Source organism: Eumetopias jubatus, unplaced genomic scaffold (assembly GCF_037043125.1).
Source record: "Eumetopias jubatus isolate StellerSeaLion01/CBP00866 unplaced genomic scaffold, mEumJub1_p1.0 scaffold_6, whole genome shotgun sequence".
Lineage (NCBI taxonomy): Eukaryota > Metazoa > Chordata > Mammalia > Carnivora > Otariidae > Eumetopias > Eumetopias jubatus.
Window position 1 is genome coordinate 144610231 of NW_028274812.1, and position 18180 is coordinate 144628410.

The window sequence follows — 18180 nt, forward strand, 5'->3', positions numbered from 1 at the left end:
CATCCGGCTCCTTGCTCAGCAGAGAGCCTGCTGCTCCCCCTGCTTGTGCTTTCAGTCTGTCATCTTAAAGTCATCAAAGGCCAGTTAGAGACTAGAGATTTGACAACTAAATGCAAGGGTCCTGTAGTGAATGGTAGGGAGATTAAAACACACAGGATATTAGGATAGAACCTGAGAATATTAGGACAATTAACAGAACTGGAGTATGGACAACAGATGAAGGTGTATCAGTGTTAATTTCCTGAATCTGGTAACTTTACTGTGGTTATGCAAGAATATCCTTGTACTTGGGACATATGCTAAGTGCTAGGGGGTAAGGAGTAAAGATGTATGCATGACCTATGTACCAAACTCTCAATGGTTCAGAATAAATGTATAAATATATGTAGAAAAAGTAGGGGGAAAATGTGGCTAAGACATGGGTAAAGGTTATACAGGAGCTTTCTATTACAACTTCTCTAAATTTATTCTAAAATAAAAACCAAGGGCTGCTAAAGTGCCTGCCTGAGTAACTCCAGCAAGTATAATTCAATACAGTAGAACAGTTAAGAGCTTAGATTCTACAGAGCCAGCCAGCCTGGTCTTAAATCCCTCCCTGCTCTGGATGTGAGCTTGGGCAAGTTAACTAAACCTCTGTAACTCTCTCCACTCGTAAGACCAGAGTTTTGAACAGGAACTGCCCATGATAAACATTCACAGGCATTGGTTCAAACAGATTCTAATTTTCAATTGATGAGAAAACATGTGAAAGCCTTTTGAAATAAAGAACATTTTTTTCTGAGGCACCAGTCTGGCTCAGTCAGTGAAGCCTGTGATTCTTGATCTTGGGGTTGTGAGCTCTACCCCCACCTTGGGTGTGGAGCCTACAAAATCTTTCTTTTCCATGAGGCAGGGAACAAGCCAACCTGCTGTTAAAGCTGACAAAACGTCTGATTCCTATTCCTAAAATTACAAACGCGTCTGCCATTTTTTGTCCTTCTGAATTGGCCGTTTAACTATGGACCCCCACGGTCCTCAGTAACACCTACCCATTGACTTGGAAAAAAAAGTTACCACATCAAGTTTTGTGTATTCACCTGAAAAGTCAGGGAACTTTCACCTATTTTATTTAGGTTTTCATTTTTTCAAATTCCAACCAGAAGCTAAATACAATTGGAAACCAGTAAGCACTAAGTTTTACTCCAAAGGAGTAGGATCATTCAGATTTACTCCATAAAAGTATGCAACCCTTAAGCAAAGCTTTTCTTCATTAAAAAGAAAAAAAAAACAAAACAAAACCCAAAAACCTATACAGTAGTCTTTCCTTATGTTCATTGCACAAAATGAGTTCTGCTTTTAGAGCTCTGACACTCAATGGTTTAACAATTTTAGATCCCAACTTCAGTAACTTTTTTCTACTCGAAAAAACCCTCATAAGTGTTCCTTTAGGATGGTGTAGAAACCAGTATTTCTGCACAATTCACTGGATTTTCTTTCTTTGTAATAAAAATCTCTTCTCTTTAAAACCAAAAAACAAAAACCAAAAAGGAAAGTCCTCTACCTATCATGGTTTCTGCAGCTATGAATGTATTTCTCAGTTTTATAGCTGCTTTAGCTACTTCAGACTCCAGATCTGCTTTAATGTGTATAAACTGTATCCACATTCAGCAGAATACTCTTGTAACAGCAACTTGGGGAAAGAGATCTGGAAATAAAACACATACATTTAATGAGTACCAGGAAACAAATATGGCCCAGTAAAACATGAGGCAAGAATGCCTACAATGAGATGCTTTTTTTTCCCCCATTTAAGATTTCTTTCCCGTGGTTGTATATCTATGTATTTTTTTTTAAACAACCACTTCTGATCATCAGAGTGAATCTGAGAGTGCTCTGGAACAACGGTGATTACAGCAAAGCTATTAAAGTTTTTTTTAAATGTTATTTATACCTTTTACATTCACTTCTCACCCTCTAAATACTGACAGATGTCAAAGAGGCAAAAACCAGCACAAATGGAAAGACCATCAAAAATGAGTATCACCTTGTGCTTTCAGATACATTTAAGCATTTCAGTGAACAATAGTCCTTTCATTTCACATTTTTAGTAAGATGCTAATGCAGTGCAGCAAATATGCAAAGCATCTTCTTTCACACAGTCCGTGCAGAAGACACCTAATTTTTTAAGTTCTGAGACACAAATAATTAAAAAAAAAAAAAAAAAATCCAGGATGAACAAGTTTCAAAATGCATAGTGTTCTGTGCATGAGTCCATTTTCTTTAAACTCTGAAAGAATAAAGTGTAAGAAAACAAGAAAACCAATGCTGCTGCACTCTCTGATCTTGCCCATTTTGCTGGTCAGCACTCTACTCTGGCATGTAAGGATGGAGGTGGTCCTCTATGGTGCCAACTGCCCAGTGGGTAAGCTGCTCCTGTGGCAGGTAGAGGCAGATGCTGCATAACTTGAAGATCGTAGCTTTGTTTTTTGGAGTCTGAAAGAGGAATAATTTTAATAATCTTAATAAGGCTTTAACATAACTGATCAATTGTCACATGAAGTCACTCTCCCACAATTGTATAAAGCACTTACGGACACTAACACAGCATACAGAGTAAGGGAATAAATTATGGTCTGTACCCCACAGGGACCTCAATCTAGTCAGGAAGACAAAACCTTGCCATATAAAATACAGAAAGAATAAACATGATTATAAACTAAATGTTTAGAGAATTTATTCAAAACAAAAAATTTTAAGGTCCAGAAAGTCAACCATGACAACTTGCTAATGGAAAGTAAGGTTAAAGACATTTCACAGAGACAGATTATCTAAATAGAGGCATGAAGTTGTGGTCTGTATACAGAAAAGACAAGAAATGATGTCAGAGTAGAAGAGAAAAGATAAGAAACAAGTAAAAAAGAAAAGACTGAAGCATAACCTTAGGGTAAAGGACTGGAAGAAAGCAAAGGTATTACCATCACTATTACTATTTCACATCTGATATACGGCAAAACGTGCTAGGTGCCTTCACAAATCACCACTGCTAGTAAATGGAAGCCACTCCCTGACCCGCCTTCAAAGAACTACTTTTCACCATAGCACCTCTTAAAAAAAGGCAAAAGCAGTCTATATATGTAATGAACCTACACATTACGCCCATTTTTTTTTCATTTTCAGTGTTACCACCTTTTATCATTTACTCAACAAAGAACATGCTCACAGAAGATTTCATAGCCAGTAGAAGGCTGCATGTGGGTTAGAATCCAGACTCCAGGAACGTGCCTCTCTACCACTTGCCCATCCAAAATTATCATTTGGTCTAGCTCTTTCCGTATTTTTTTTTTTTTTTTTTAAGATTTTATTCATTTATTTGACAGACGGGGACAAAGCAAGAGAGGGAACACAAGCAGGGTGAGTGGAAGAGGGAGAAGCAGGCTTCCCGCAGAGTAGGGAGCCCGATGTGGGGCTCGATCCCAGGACCCTGGGACCATGACCTGAGCTGAAGGCAGACGCTTAACGACTGAGCCACCCAGGCGCCCCTCTTTTCATACATCTTATGTTTTGATAAAGGACACAAGATCTCTGCTAGATGATCAAGTTCTTTAGTTTCCTGATTTCCTCACCTATAAAACAGGAGTAGTAAGATCTACAACTCACAGAACTGTTGTGAGGATTAAGTGAGCTCCTACTTGTAAAGCTCTTCCCATCTGATACATAACAGGCTCTGTGTTGGCCATCTCCTATCAGTTCCCTCATTCATCCATATAGCACAAATAAATATGGCCACAGATCTCCAGTTTATGAAGATCAAGAACAGAACCTGAAAGAAGGGGGACCTAAGAGCACTGAAGACCAAATGCATCTACAATGAGGGTGTGACACCAGCCATCCCACCTTGCCCTGGGGATTGAGGTTTCTGGGACTTGGGACTTCAGTGCAAAAACCAGGGCATTCCAGACAGACTGACTGCTGGTCACCCTACCTACACTCCAAATTTATTAGTTTATGAGCTTACAATTTTCTTTTCTTTAAAAGGATTGAAGCTATTTGCTTCAAAAGCACAGAAAACATCAACCTTGATATAAAACAGGAAACTTACTACTTATTTAACAAAGTAACTCCAAGTCACCAGTCATTTCTATATATTACCAATCTATAGATTTGCAGGAAAATGAAGCCTCTACATTAGTATATAGTCATTATTAAATCTTCTAAGACTAAAGGTCTCTGTTGTAGAATCCATTAATATAAGTCAACAGCCTGCTATACAGTATTATCTCAATAAATTACCCAAAGTACATAAGTAGTTAAAAATGAAAAATAAGACAACTTAAAAATATCCACCAGAGGAGAGCTAAGGTAAAGAAGAAATGCAAAAGAAAACGCCCAAAACCCAACCAAGTCATGGTTTTTCTGTTTTATGAAACGCCTTCACTGAAATCAACGTTCTTCTGTAATTCCCACAGCTCATATTTGTACCTATAATACCATATTTACTTAGAACTTTCTTATAAGATACAAAGTCCATGTGTAATCTCGTCAAGGGGTCTTCCGCTCCTTGGACACAACAGTATGATTCACCTCTATTTTTTACTACCTTGCAAACTAAGTAAAAATAAACCCATGCTCTAAAATGCAAAATTAGGGGCACCTGGATGGCTCAGTCAGTGAAGTGTCTGCCTTCAGCTCAGGTCATGATCTCAGGGTCCTGGGATTGAGCCCTGCATCGGGCTCCCTGCTCAGCAGGGAGTCCGTTTCTCCCTCTCCCTGTTCCTGCTCTCTCTCAAACAAATAAAATCTTAAAAAAAGAAAAATCAAAATTAGTATCACAAATACTCTTCTAAAAGTCTTTAAACTACCTCCGCAGAAAGGCCTCCTCTGGTGTCACCATCAGAGCTCATACCCAATAGCTTACACATCCGCACCCACTTCCTCTGAGTGCTCACTGACTGCATACTGTTCTGCCCTACTGCCTCCCCCATAATGGAGTAGAATTTCTGTCTTGTTCACGGTGTACAGTGCCTGGCACACAGTAAATAGGCACTCCTTTGCTGAATGAATGGTAATTAAATTACTATTTTTAAAATTATTTTTAACAAGATATCTGTTATAAATTTCAAGTGAGGATATTCAGATTTAGGTTGATGAAAACAATGTTCTAGAGAATAAAAAATAATCTGGAATACCTGGATTGCTTAAATTGGAAGTGCGTATTTAAAACACATGTGGAGACTCTGAGAAACAAACTGAGGGTTCTAGAGGGGAGGAGGGTGGAGGGATGGGTTAGCCTGGTAATGGGTATTAAGGAGAGCATGCATGGAGCACTGGGTCTTATACGCAAACAATGAATCATGGAACACTAAATAAGTAAGTTAATTGTTAAAAAAAAGTAGATACACAGGTTATATGCCAAAAACAACTCAATAAAGCCATAAAGTAAATAAATTAAAAAATAAGTAGAGTGTGTTTAAATATAGCATTCTCAATTTTGGTCTAATCTTTAGAAATTGTATGTAAAATAATTTTTAAACTATGAACTCCTATCAGGTAAATTAATGAATTAGGAGGACTATTTTAGTGTTTTAAAAAAAAATAAAAAAATAAAGCACATGTGGATCTTTTAAATACAAATATACTTCATCCCTTTAGATTTTTATTTAAAAAGCTCTAGGGCCAAACCTTCTCAAAATGTGTTACTACTCATCTAAGGATTTTTTTTCAAAACATTGATTCTCTGACCGAGTAGGACCGGAGTAGGGCATGAGATTCTATATATTTAAGTATCTGTTACCATCTTGTTGACCATACTTTACATTAGAAAAGTTCTATAGGAGCGTTTCTTAAACTCTACTGCACACTGGAATCATGACGTTTAAAAGCTCCCAGGTAGTTTTACTATGCAGCAAAATTTGGGAGCCACTGTTCTAGGGTGAGGCCCAGGATAGCTGTTTGATTTTTAAATAACTTCAAAAATAATGCAGTGTTGAAGTGACAAAACAAATTAACATAGATAGAAAATAGTTTGCAAACAAATGAGCTTTTTAAATGAGCTGTTAAGTCGTTAAACAAACAAAGCTTACCTGCAAGTGCTGTCTGTCGATGAAGAGAAACACGGACTGGTTAGGATTGTTGACAACAATTCCAGTCTTGTCCTTGCGGCTCAGTACATGCAGAAACTGTTTTTCATAGTCACCGTGATGAAACTCAAATTTGGCCTAAGGAAGAAATACATTTACATGTAACTACAAAGATGTTACCCTACCTGAAACATCTATTACATCTATATGCTGTCCAATATGGCAGCCAATCGTGCCTACTTAAATTTAATTCATTAAATGCAATTTAAAATTCAGTTCTCTAAATTCAGTAACTCTAGCCACATTTCAAACGCTCAATAATCCCATGTGGCCAGTGGCCACCATTCTGAATAGTCTACTGAGATATATTCCTTCATCATAGAAAGTTCTAGTGAACAGCACTCCATTATAGAATTTGACCTTCAAGAAAAACTCTGCATCAGAGTAACTAGATCCTAATTCTCAATGATTTTAGGTCAAATTCTATAAAACAAGATTTTCTTTCTTTTTTTTGAGAGAGGGAGACAAGAGTGTGCACATGGCGGGGCAGGGGGAGGAAGGAGGAAAGAGACAGAATAATCTCAAGCAGACTCCCCACTGAGCTGAGTCCAAGCTCAAGACCCTTAGATGATGACATGAGCTGAAATAAAGAGACGATTAGCCGACGGAGCCACCCAGATGCCTCTAAAACGAGACTTTTCAAACCTATTTTGCTCAAGACTCCCAACTTAGTACTTTAAGTGCAATGACATCTCCCTCCTCTCTATTTACAAAGAACACCCACTATGGATGGCTTTTGCAAAGAAATATATTCCAATCTTAGCTGCACATCTCACTACTTATGTGACCTTGTACATATCCCCTAACTTTTCTAAACTTCACCTTCCTCTCCTGTAAAATAAATGGGTTCTAACCCATCAAAACAGTTAATGAAATGAAACAGCGGGACTTTAAAGCCCACACCTGAAATATAGTTCCATCCTCACACAGATGGGCTTGAGGATATATGAATCCCTCAAAATGTTATGCACATTTTTCAGATTTAAAAAATTTTAAGTTACGAAGAACTATTACTAAATCAGAACAGTCTTTTACTCTTTTAACATGGGGAAGATCAACTCTATCCTCCCACAAAATGTTTGCGGAGACCAAATGCTGGGTGAAATGACTAGGCTAATGGAGAACTCAAGAAACAGAAATTTTAAAGAACCTCATACTTAGATAATGTTGATTAAAAAAAAAGACTGTTAGTCCATTTGATTCAGTTTTTATTCTCTATGTCGAAGACTATAGGAAATACTAACATGGAAAAATCATCAGTTCCTGCCATCTAGAATTTTTAGCACCCAGCTTTTCTTTCAAGCCGTAAGATACACTATCGCTACAAACGACTATGTAAATATGATATTCAATTGTACCTCTGCACAAATTCAAATATTTGTTGAATTCTTAGTATATGAAAAGAATGTCATAAAATACCAAAAAATATGAATAAGGTTGTCCCACCCTTAAGGGGCTCTTATACTGCCCCAAAGGACAAAGCACATGCAAATGTAAAACCTAACTTGCTTCAGATCTTTCCTAGAATAAGATGTCGTTATTTGTAAAACCCTAAAATGGGTTATCTTCAAAGTGCTATGTGAAGAAGGGAGAAATAAATAACACAGTAGACCCTGTGGGCAGTATTAGCAGGTGATTTTGGATTGGGCCTTGAAAGAGGACAGTAATTTTCCCTGGGGAAAGCACTCAGAAAAGGTAATTTGGGAAATGCCATTCCTGGAACAGAACCAACATAAACACGTGTCAAAAATCAGACTACTGCCTGGGGCACCCAGGTGGCTCTGTCGGTTAAGCATCTGACTTCGGTGCAGATCATGATCTCAGGGTCCTGGGATCGAGGCCTGACGTCCGGCTCTGCTCTGTGCTCATCAGTGAATCTACTTGTCCCTCACTCTCTGCCCCTGGCTCCTGCTGATGCACTGTCTCCCTAGTAAATATACAAAGGTTTGGGAAGGAATAGTCTGCACCAAAAAGAAAACTCTAATTAAAGCCGCATGAAAGCAATGCCCAGAAGTAACAAAATATTTGAACAGTGTGATTAAAAACTACCCTGCAGCAAGAGCATTTAGGGATAGAGAGGAAATAAGAGATATTTTAACAGCACCTCCCAGTACTCCATAGTACTCTGAATATAGCAGGAACTCGTTATTGAAACAACCTTTACTCTGGTTCCCAGCTAAATCTCATTACTATCTGTATTTTCAAGTGCTTCAAGACAAAAAAAAAAGTTTTTCAAGTTAAAGTTGACCTTTTCTTTTCTCATTTGCCTTAAGAACTAAGTTATTTATATTTAAGGCTTCTCGTTCAGGATCAGGATACTCATTTATCTTAAATTACCAGGGAAGTAAATTCATCTTTACACTGAACTTGTTTCCTGTAGTTGAACTCTAAAATTACACGATATTACCTCTATCCTACACAGTGCTTACATTCAGTCCATAATTTAAGGTTTTCATAATACAGGGCACTTCCCACAGTACAGAGTAGCATTTTAAGAGCATAAACTTTACAGGATTTATGTCTTGACTGCCACTTAACTACATGATCTTGTGCTGTTTACCTAAACTCTAAGTGCCTCAGTTTCTTCCTGTGGAAAAGGAGGTTCCCACCTGCACAGTTCTTATAAGGATGAAGATTAAATGTATATAAAGTATTCAGGAGACAGTCTAGCACAGTCAACACTCAATAAACACCCATGATTTCAAAAAGTAGGACTTGAGACAAGACTATTTTAACAACTATTCCAAATAATGTCTCAGATGGAAAGACACAGTATTAGAAATTTTAAAAGGGGTCCCTGGGTGGCTCAGTCATTAAGCGTCTGCCTTTGGCTTCTTCTGTCATGGTCCCAGGGTCCTGGGATCGAGCCCCACATCGGGCTCCCTGCTCAGCGGGAAGCCTGCTTCTCCCTCCCCCACTCCCCCTGCTTGTGTTCCCGCTCTTGCTGTGTCTGTCAAATAAATAAATAAAAATCTTAAAAAAAGAAAAATTAAGAAAAATATGAGTAAGGCACCAAATTCTTTTTCAATGGAAATTTCTGAATTAAAAAAATAGTAAAAATCCTAAGAGTGCCTCTCAGTTGAGGTGCAAGACCTGCTCTGATAAACATGCCTTACCATTCCTGTCTTCCTGCTTTTTATATCCAACTTCTATTCTCCAACAAGTTCATGTGAGTCAGATATTGTCCAATGCAGACATAAATACAGAATACTTTTACCTATATTTAGGCTATATGTTATCTTTAGAACTTATTTGTCAAGTGAATCTTAGAAAAAGGAATAATAATTTGAGCTGATGGGTAGGAACATTACCATGGGGACAGGGGGAGTATACCAACTTGTCTATCATACACAAAGTACCATAAAGATGGTTCATAGTAATGGATGAATGCAAATTTTTTCAATGATAACTTTTATTATTTCTAAGCAATCAGACTAAAATAGGCATTCTAACATGTAGTATGCTTAAAATGAGTCTTTAAATGTCTTTATTTAGATTTCTGATTGTAAACAAAAGGATGATGATTGTAGAGTTATGAAATGTGTGTATACACACACACACACAAACACACACAAAGTTAGCTACCTGACCTAGAACTAACCATGACTAACATTTTGGTGAATATTATTGTACTTTCTCTTATGCATATGGAAGTATCATAAATAAAATTAGGATCACTGACACTTGGGCAAATGCTCTTAAAAACCGGAAATTATCTAGTACCTCAGGTGACAAGTCCAAATGTTAGCACAATGTCAAGGAAGATTACTGAAGAACCACTACCAGATTAACGATACGTTATCTCCTGTATAGTTTTATACACAAATCTATTTTTGGAAAATGATTTTTTTAAAAGACTATTTCTCTGAGAGAGAGAGGGAGGGAGAATGAGTAGGGGAGGGGCAAGAGGGGAGGGAGCAGCAGATGCTGAACCGACTGAGCCACCCAGGCGCCCCTGGGAAAGGGTTTCTGAACGCATTTCTTAGATCAGACTCCTTAGAGAGCTGGATGGTGCAGGGGAGAGATCTTCTCAAGTTCATTCATAGGCCCTTCGACAAATCAACAAACATCTACCCTGAAAGATTTTCTCTGGCCATTATTTTAAAGACATACTGGGGTACTTAGGACTACCTCATTCTCAAGAGATTCTGTCACCCAAATGCTTTCTCCTCTTGTAATCACAATATTCAAACAGATGGGAGCAACTTATGAAGTAAAAAACTGATTAGAATAAAATGCATATTCCCCAAAATTTTCTTAAGTTAGGCCCTATTCCAGGAGTTTTTACTCGGCGCACACCACACTTAGAATAAAATACCTGAACAGGCCTAAAAGGCTCATCAGATTCCTTCCACCTAGAAAACAGGAGACAGACAATTTTCTCAATATCATTCCGAGGCCAAAGAATGAAATCCATCTCCTGAGTACAGCCAATTACATCCTATAAAAGGATTAAAAAAAATTACTTTCAAAAGAACAAAGCTGTAACGAGGTATGTCACAAATTATAGGTCTGATTATAGAAACATTTCACAAGTACAAAAGGTCCACTATGTATCATTTTATATACCAAGAGGTTAACAGGACAGTATATAATCTGAATACCTCAGGGCCTAATTCTAATTTTTATCTTGCAGAGTCCACCTATAGCCACCCAGTCCAATGTTCCTCACACCAAGACCTAAATTAATCAGCACATGGTGAAGACTCCAACTGAAGCTGGTTTTTTTTCCTTGTAAAGTCCCTGTATTTTTATTTCCATTCTTCAAAATCAGAACCTAGTTAATATTTAAGCAAAGGTGTCTTGAAACTTCTAACATTACACTCTTATTACAGCTGAAATGCTATTTTTATTATATACTTACAGAAAACTATTTTTTCCATTCTTGTTCCTTATCATAGTCCAGTGTATTCAGTGTATTAATTTTCAAAGGCCAATAAACCTTTTTCAGACCAGTACATGGTTCTCTCTAGCCTTCCCCAACCCCAGTAATTATGAGGATGTCTTTTCAAGTATGTTCATTTTAAATTCCAATTGAGTTAAAGTTTAAAGAAGGTTGGGAACAATAATTCCTTCTACTTTAAGTTTCTTATTTATAAGGAGCATGATGTTAGTTCTCGCCCCAAAAAGAAAAATCTAATGAACAGTAATATAAATTATTCCCAGCAATAATACACACCATTATCAGCATAATACCACAGAAGAAAAGTTATCCATATTTTATCTGAAGTCAACTTAAAAAAAAAAAAGATTTTAGGCCTGAGCTGAAGGCAGCTGCGTTAACAGACTGAGCCACCCAGGCGCCCCTAAAGTTAATTGGTGATCGTAGTAACTACCCATACTTAGGGGGAAAAAAATGCAAGTTTAATTCACAAAAACTTACCAAATCAAGACTGAGAAACAGAACTTACCCTTCTCATAGACTGGTATCGAGGAGCATGGAGCTGTACCACATCCTTCTGTAAAAGCTCTATGGAACTTTCCAAGGAATAGCTGGATTCTCGCACACCTTTCAGGATATTTTCTTCGTAATTATTTGTCATAACTGGTATAACCTCAGACACCTCAAAAAGTGCTGATTTTTTCTTCTAAAAGCAAAAAAAAAAAAAAAAAGGAGGTGAATTAACCCACCAGTAGCACATTGTCTTTTAACACCCAGTTCATATTACAACATCATGTACCTTTACTCTAACTAAGCAAAATTATTACCTCAGTTAATTTTTGTACAGATTTTCAAATAGGTGGATCCTTCTGTTATTTCCCCAAGCCCCATTACCCCAACCACACACAAATAGGCTATTATCAGAATGTTTTACTGCATGGTTTTATAGTATCATGGTATCCATAACAAGTAACTTATTTTAAACAGTGTTTCTTAAACACTGAGAAACAAACACTAGACCTACCTAATCTTTAAAAAAAAAAAAAGTGATTTACTCTTGATGTACTTTCATTTAGCTGTCTCTACATACAGCTAAATTAAAATCTCAGCAGTTTAAAAACAAAGCTGTGCAAATTAACATTTTTTTAACTCCTTAAATGGGTAAGTTGTTACTCCTTTTAGATATTATATAACAACTGTCAATATATGAAACAAGAAAAAAAAAAGTCTACCAAATTGAGTTTCAAATTTAGTTGTGACCAAGTGCTCATCAATTTAGGATATAAAACTCATGTACTACTCAGGACAATTGTCTGCATACTGTCCATTCCTAAGAGTAACGATGGGGTTTTATGGTGTTAAAGACCTAGATGGTACAACTTGGTGCATCTCATATTATTAAATACCAAAAACTCATCTCACCACCTCCATCTTGTATTTCTAGTGAACTTAAATTATAATATCCTCAGTTAAAATCTGATCGTATCAGTTCTGCAGTCAACGTATTAACAAGAAGACAGAATGGAGAAGTAAATCCCTGGTACTACCCAATCTTGGGATAATCACTTCAAAACAAACCACTGTGAAACCACTTTACAATGCTACACTAGAGCTGCTAAGAGCATTCTTAAACACAGGCATACCTTGGAGATATCGCGGGTTCAGTTCCAGACCACAGCAATAAAGCAAGTATCAAAGGGAGTTGAATTAACTTTTTTGGTTTCCCAGGGCATATAAAAAGTATCTTTACACTACACTGTAATCTATTAAGTGTGCAATAAGCATTTATGTCCAAAAAAACAATGTACATATCTTAACTGAAAAATAGTGCTAAAAAATGTTAACCATCATACGATTTCAGTAACTTGTAATAACTGATCATAGGTCACCGTAACAAATACATTAATAAAAAAGCCTAGAACATTTCAAGAATTACCAAAATGTGGCAGAGAGACATAAAGTGAGCAAATGCTGTTGGAAAATGACACTGATGGACTTAGTCAACCCAGGGTTGCCACAAACCTTCCATTTGTAAAAACCAAAATATCCACAAAGCGCAATAAAGTGAAGTGCAATACAACTGAGGAATGCCTGTACTAATAAACTCTTTCATAAAAGAGTTAAGAATGGGATAAATACTCGGGAAACTTCCAAGCATTAAGTACATACCACACTAAGAATATATTCCTAATTTGAAATGAGCTCACAAGTACAAAAATCATAGTATTTCCTTATATTCATAACCTAATCTCATGTCAAACAGCTTTAAAAATACTGCTTTTATCATGTTCTCCTTGACTACTCACAACTCCTTATTTGCTATTTAATTGTGAAACTAATCCTGATTATGTTCGCCACCCACCTCAAAGTTTAAATTTCCTCTTCAGGTCCTTTTGATTTTTAATAAATTGCACTTCTAAACACAAATTAACCATTTCAGTATGTAATTGTTCCTAAAAATTAAAGTGTACTGTATTTCATCAAATGTACCATGAGAAAAGGTACCTTTAGCATGAAGTTGAACAGACTATTTACTTTCAGCATATACACATTTTGCTTCTAATTCACCACTTTCAACTATCCCACTTTATACTTTAGACAATCTTCAAATTCAGCTATAATGTTCTCTATGTAACTCCACATACATGAAATTTCTTGTGAAACGTAGTGAGAGTTTCACAATGCTGCTCACCCCAGGTCCCCTAAAAAAAGGACCCTACCAAGCTTTAGATCATTTCCAACCCAAGGAGTAGCCAAGCCTTCCATTTGTAGTTATACCGCAACTACACATGGAGAGAACTACCCGGGAGGGTTCAGGTTAAAGCATACACGTAGATTTTTGTCAACCACTCTTTAACCTAACATATAGTTATTTACGGGTAACAAATAACTTAATATACACTTACAAAAATCACTTGTGCTAGTTCACATTAAGAATTTTAAATTACCTTCTCCTTGAATACAAAGGCAATATACATCTTGAAGTCAAACTGGTCAGCTAGAGATTCTTTTTTCTTTCTAAGCTGAGCACGTAGTCTGTTCAGAGCTTGTTTCTTCCGGGAGTTTGGGTCCCCCATTTTGAAATACAGGTGGTACTAAAGCCTTTGGAAATTGTCACTAAACTATGGGCACTTTTTCTTAAGACTCAAGTACAACAGAAACAAGTCATTTTTTCCCTGCTAATATGATTGAATAGCTAAAATCACGACTGTAACCCAAAAACTGCACCTTCTGGCAATATTAGCAGACTGTCATATTACAGGGTCAAGAAACAAAAGCTGCTGTCCAGTCATGTTTGGACAATAACGTTAGGGGTTATGGGAAAAAGGAAGGGGAGGAAGGAAAGAAAGAAAGAGAGGAGAAAATACTTGGAACTAACTTTTTGGAAAACACATCTGGCTTAAATGCCAAAAAAAAGGCTTTTGGGGGGAATGAAAAGCCTATTATCGGGATTTAGGTGTGCAATAAAACACAGCTGACACCAGTCCAATCCTTAAAATCCATCCGGATGTTCCCCCCTCTTTAGAGAAGGGATTATGAGAACGAACGGGGAAGGGAAAGTGTGATGATCCCTGCTTTCCAAATACCAAAAATTAAAAAAAAAAAATTACGAAGAAAAAGGGAAAAAGAAAACCCCCCAACCCCCCCCCAAAACACCAAAACAGGGTAGGTGAATGAAACTGAAATATCCAATCGGATTTTACCCAGCCAGATCCATGGCTGTAGTACCTAATTAATTCTTAAGTTATCTCAGATCTCACTATTGCTATGTATTGTCAGTGCTTGTTATTGATTACACTTGGTGGTGAGCAAAGAGAAAAGTGCAAAATCGGCAGAGAAGGAAGGGGAGAGGTACAGGGTTTCCCTGCAATCAACTACAGTGTATACCGGGGGCGGACAGCTGTTGCCCAAAGGAGCCATGAGAAAAAACAGCGGAGTCATTACCAACTTCCCCATCACCCACATTTTCACCCTCAGGCGGCTGCTAATGCTGCTGCCATGGAAAATCATGATGGCAGAGAGAAAGGGGGTATATAATACGATGTAATTATTCTTCCGGCTCTGTGGTTAGACCTGATTAATGCCCGGGATCCCAACACCCCCAGCCCGGCAGTGAGTCCTACATTCCCCAAGGGAGCCTTCCCTAGGAATTTGCCCCCGTTCAAGATCGTGGGGAGTGCGACTTATCTTCCTGCGAGCATTGCTGAGGCGAAGGTGGCGGGTTCTTCTCCCAGACCCCAGGCAGTGCCCAGGGACCACCTGCCTTCCACCCCCAGGTCCCACCCCCACCCTTTGCCTTCAGCGGCAGCGACTCACTCGCACCACGGGAGACACAGGATCACTCAGGTTTTCACTCATTTCATCGTGGAAACAATTCCCGCCCGGGTAGAGTAGGCGGGAGAGGGTAAATGGGAAGGATCAGTGGGAAAAAAAGAAAATAGTTGTGTTAATATTAATTACTTTTTGAAAGTATGCCCAGCCCACCCCCCCCCAAAGAAAAAACCCTGAAGTTCCCGGATTAGCTCGCTCTCTCACGTTGAACAGACCATGTTTCCCGAGTTTGGATAGTTTAGGGTGGGGTCATTAGTTTGCTTCCCGAGGGGGCAGGGGGTGGAACTGAGGCAGCTGGGGCGGGGGCGGGTGGCGGGGAAATCCCCTCCCTGTCCCCGCGGAGACCGGGACTCACTGACCGACTCTCGGGCGGGGTTCGGGCCCTCTAGCCGCAGCCTGCGGGCGGAGCGGTGGCGGCGGCAGAAGAGGCGGCGGCGGCGGGGGCGCTGCTCGCAGCACGGGCAGGAGCCATGTCAAGAGAAAACCACCAGCCAACTGAGCCCCTCCATCCCCGCTGCAGTGCGCACTGTGACCGGGCCGCCCGCGCTGCTGCCGCCGCTCAGCCCCCACCTGGGACCCATAGTCTGGCTCGGCGCCCCGGGCGGCGGCGGAGGGAAGGACGCGGAGGCGGCGGCGAAGACGAGAAAGAGGAGAGACGAGGTAGAAAGAGGGGTAGGATTGGTACTGGCGGCGGAGGGGGAGGGGAGGAAGGGGAGGGGAGCCCTGCGCTAAGGGGTCTGTCAGCGAAGCAAACCCCCCAAAAGAAAGTTATTTCAGTTCAAGCATCTGCTCTCGAGTCTTTCTTCCCCCCACGGTCGGGTTCCGGCTCTCAGCAAGGAAGGTCGAGGAGACCCGGAGGGGGAAAGCCGAAGCGGAGGGTGAGCGTCCGCGGTGGCACAGCCTCGTTGCCCCAACCGCTGGCTGCGGAAACGGCGGCGGCCTCGGGCGCCTCCCGGGTCCGGGGCAGAGTCGCGTTTGAGAAGGGAAGCGAGAACAAACAACTTAAAATGGCAGCGACGGCCGCTGCGTCACACGCCCCTCAGCGGCACCGCCCAGAACTCTCTGCGGCTGCGCACCGCGCGGGCCGCCACCACCTGCGCCGAACGAGGGGGAGGGGAGGCTGGAGGCGGAAAGTGTTTCGTGCCGGTCAAGCAGAGAGGAAAGACGGGCAGGGGGAGAGGGCATGAAAAGGCTCTGAAAAGGGGGAGGCTTTGACGTTAGACTTCTTAGCTGAGACTCCCGCCTCAGAGGGGAGTTTGAGGCTAGAGACGCCCCTCTCGTGCAGGATGGCGCTTCCATGGGGCGTGGCAAGGGACAACCCGTACTCCCGCCGCCCCCTCCGTCAGGAAGTCCCAGCTCCTGAGTTGGCTCCGCGCCCCTCCCCCCGCGGTCGTCATGAGGCCACGCCCTCCTGGCTCCCGGACAAAGCACCCGGATGGAGTCGCTCCGTCGGGGTCTTGGCCGGCCCCTCCGCTAGGTCTGGCCCGGACCGAGCGGAGCCGGCGGGCGGAGAGTCGGCGAAGGCGGGGGCGGGGCGAGGGAGCGAAAGGAAAGTGTGTGTTGGAAGGCCGGGGGGAGATCGCCGGGTCACCTCTCTGCGCTTGATTTCTAACCCACCGCAGGGTCTTGCAGCGACAGGCCGACTGGGGGCTTCCCGTGCCTGGGGTGTCAGCAGCGCGCTGCTGCGGGGAGGCTCTTCCGCGGGCCCCGCGTGGCTCCGTCCCCACCTCGCCACGTGCGCCGGCACGGGGGGCGGGCCGCAAGCTCTGGGGAAGGTCAAAGACGCCGCGGGAGCGAGCGTGGCCGCTGTGACTTCGGAGGACGGCGGCCGCACCTGCCCCGCGAATTCGTCCCCACGGTGTCAGGAGTCAGTTGCTGCTGGGACCTGCCAGGACCTCAGAGCTGATCCCCTATGAGGTTCACCGCCTTGGGAGACTGTGAAGCGGGTACTGTTGGACGTTTGCTGCTCGCTGAATCACACGTCCTGGGCTCCCCACACCGCTGATGTGCTGACGACGCAGTTTCGTGTGGGTGATCAGCAAAGGTCAATACTTGACAGAAGTAAAGCTGTGCTCCTTTATGAACTAACTACTCACCGTGGTGAAATTTAGAAAAGTCTTTTGGGTCCTCAAATTACTGCCCTTCACTTGGGAAAATCAAAATAGATTACCTGCAATAACCCCCTTTTTTTTTTCCCACCCGTGAGCCAAAAGAATTAATTGGGAGCTACCCTTCCATATAAATTCTTGTCCAAAACTGAAGGATGAGATTCCTGCGGTTTCCAAATTATTGCTAACCTTGAAAAGATGAAGCTAACATTTTGCTAGTGCTTCCCTGATCGATTTTCACAATCACGTACTAATGATAATTGTAGATTATCACAACTGAAGATTTAGGGGAGTTTATAACATTTGGTTACCAAAAAAAGGTATTTAAAAAGTTAACACTGGTTCATGTCTTTTTTTTCCTACCACGAATATTTGTTTTTGTTACAGCAGATTATAAATTCCCATCAGTATAAATATATATAACTTACATTTGCTTGTAAGACCAACATTCAAAAGTAAAGATGAGATGGGGTCTCTAGTTGTTACCGGAGGTCCAATGGCTGCAGCTGGCAAGAGGATGTTCTGTTCTCCACAAGTCGGGGGATGGAGGCACAGCTAATAAAACTAGAATCTCCATCCCCACAAAACTTGTGGGGACAAAACCTAAAGGGCAAAACAAAACCTACCAAGACTCACGTGACAAACCAACAGTAATCTGCGCTCCAGTCTATTGCTATGATTGTCATTGTCACCTTAGTGTCAAAACAAAGTAGCGGATTAACAGAAGGAAACTGTAGCGTAT

General features: G+C 40.8%; 1 protein-coding gene across 2 annotated transcripts; it reads right to left on the bottom strand.

Annotated features, from left to right (window-relative positions):
- Positions 1 to 1062: 1062 nt before the first annotated feature.
- CUNH6orf62 (chromosome unknown C6orf62 homolog) lies at positions 1063 to 16314 on the bottom strand. 2 transcript variants are annotated; one of them, XM_028107358.2, is made up of 5 exons: positions 15316 to 16314; positions 11528 to 11704; positions 10435 to 10557; positions 6060 to 6194; positions 1063 to 2472 (listed from the first exon to the last, which is right to left on the bottom strand). In XM_028107358.2, the coding sequence occupies exons 1-5, from the start codon at positions 15355 to 15357 to the stop codon at positions 2347 to 2349; spliced, it is 603 nt and encodes a 200-aa protein (XP_027963159.1). In that variant the 5' UTR covers positions 15358 to 16314; the 3' UTR covers positions 1063 to 2346. The 2 variants fall into 2 exon arrangements, with proteins under 2 accessions (XP_027963159.1, XP_027963158.1); XM_028107357.2 differs by lacking the exon at positions 15316 to 16314 and adding an exon at positions 13947 to 15286.
- Positions 16315 to 18180: the final 1866 nt, after the last annotated feature.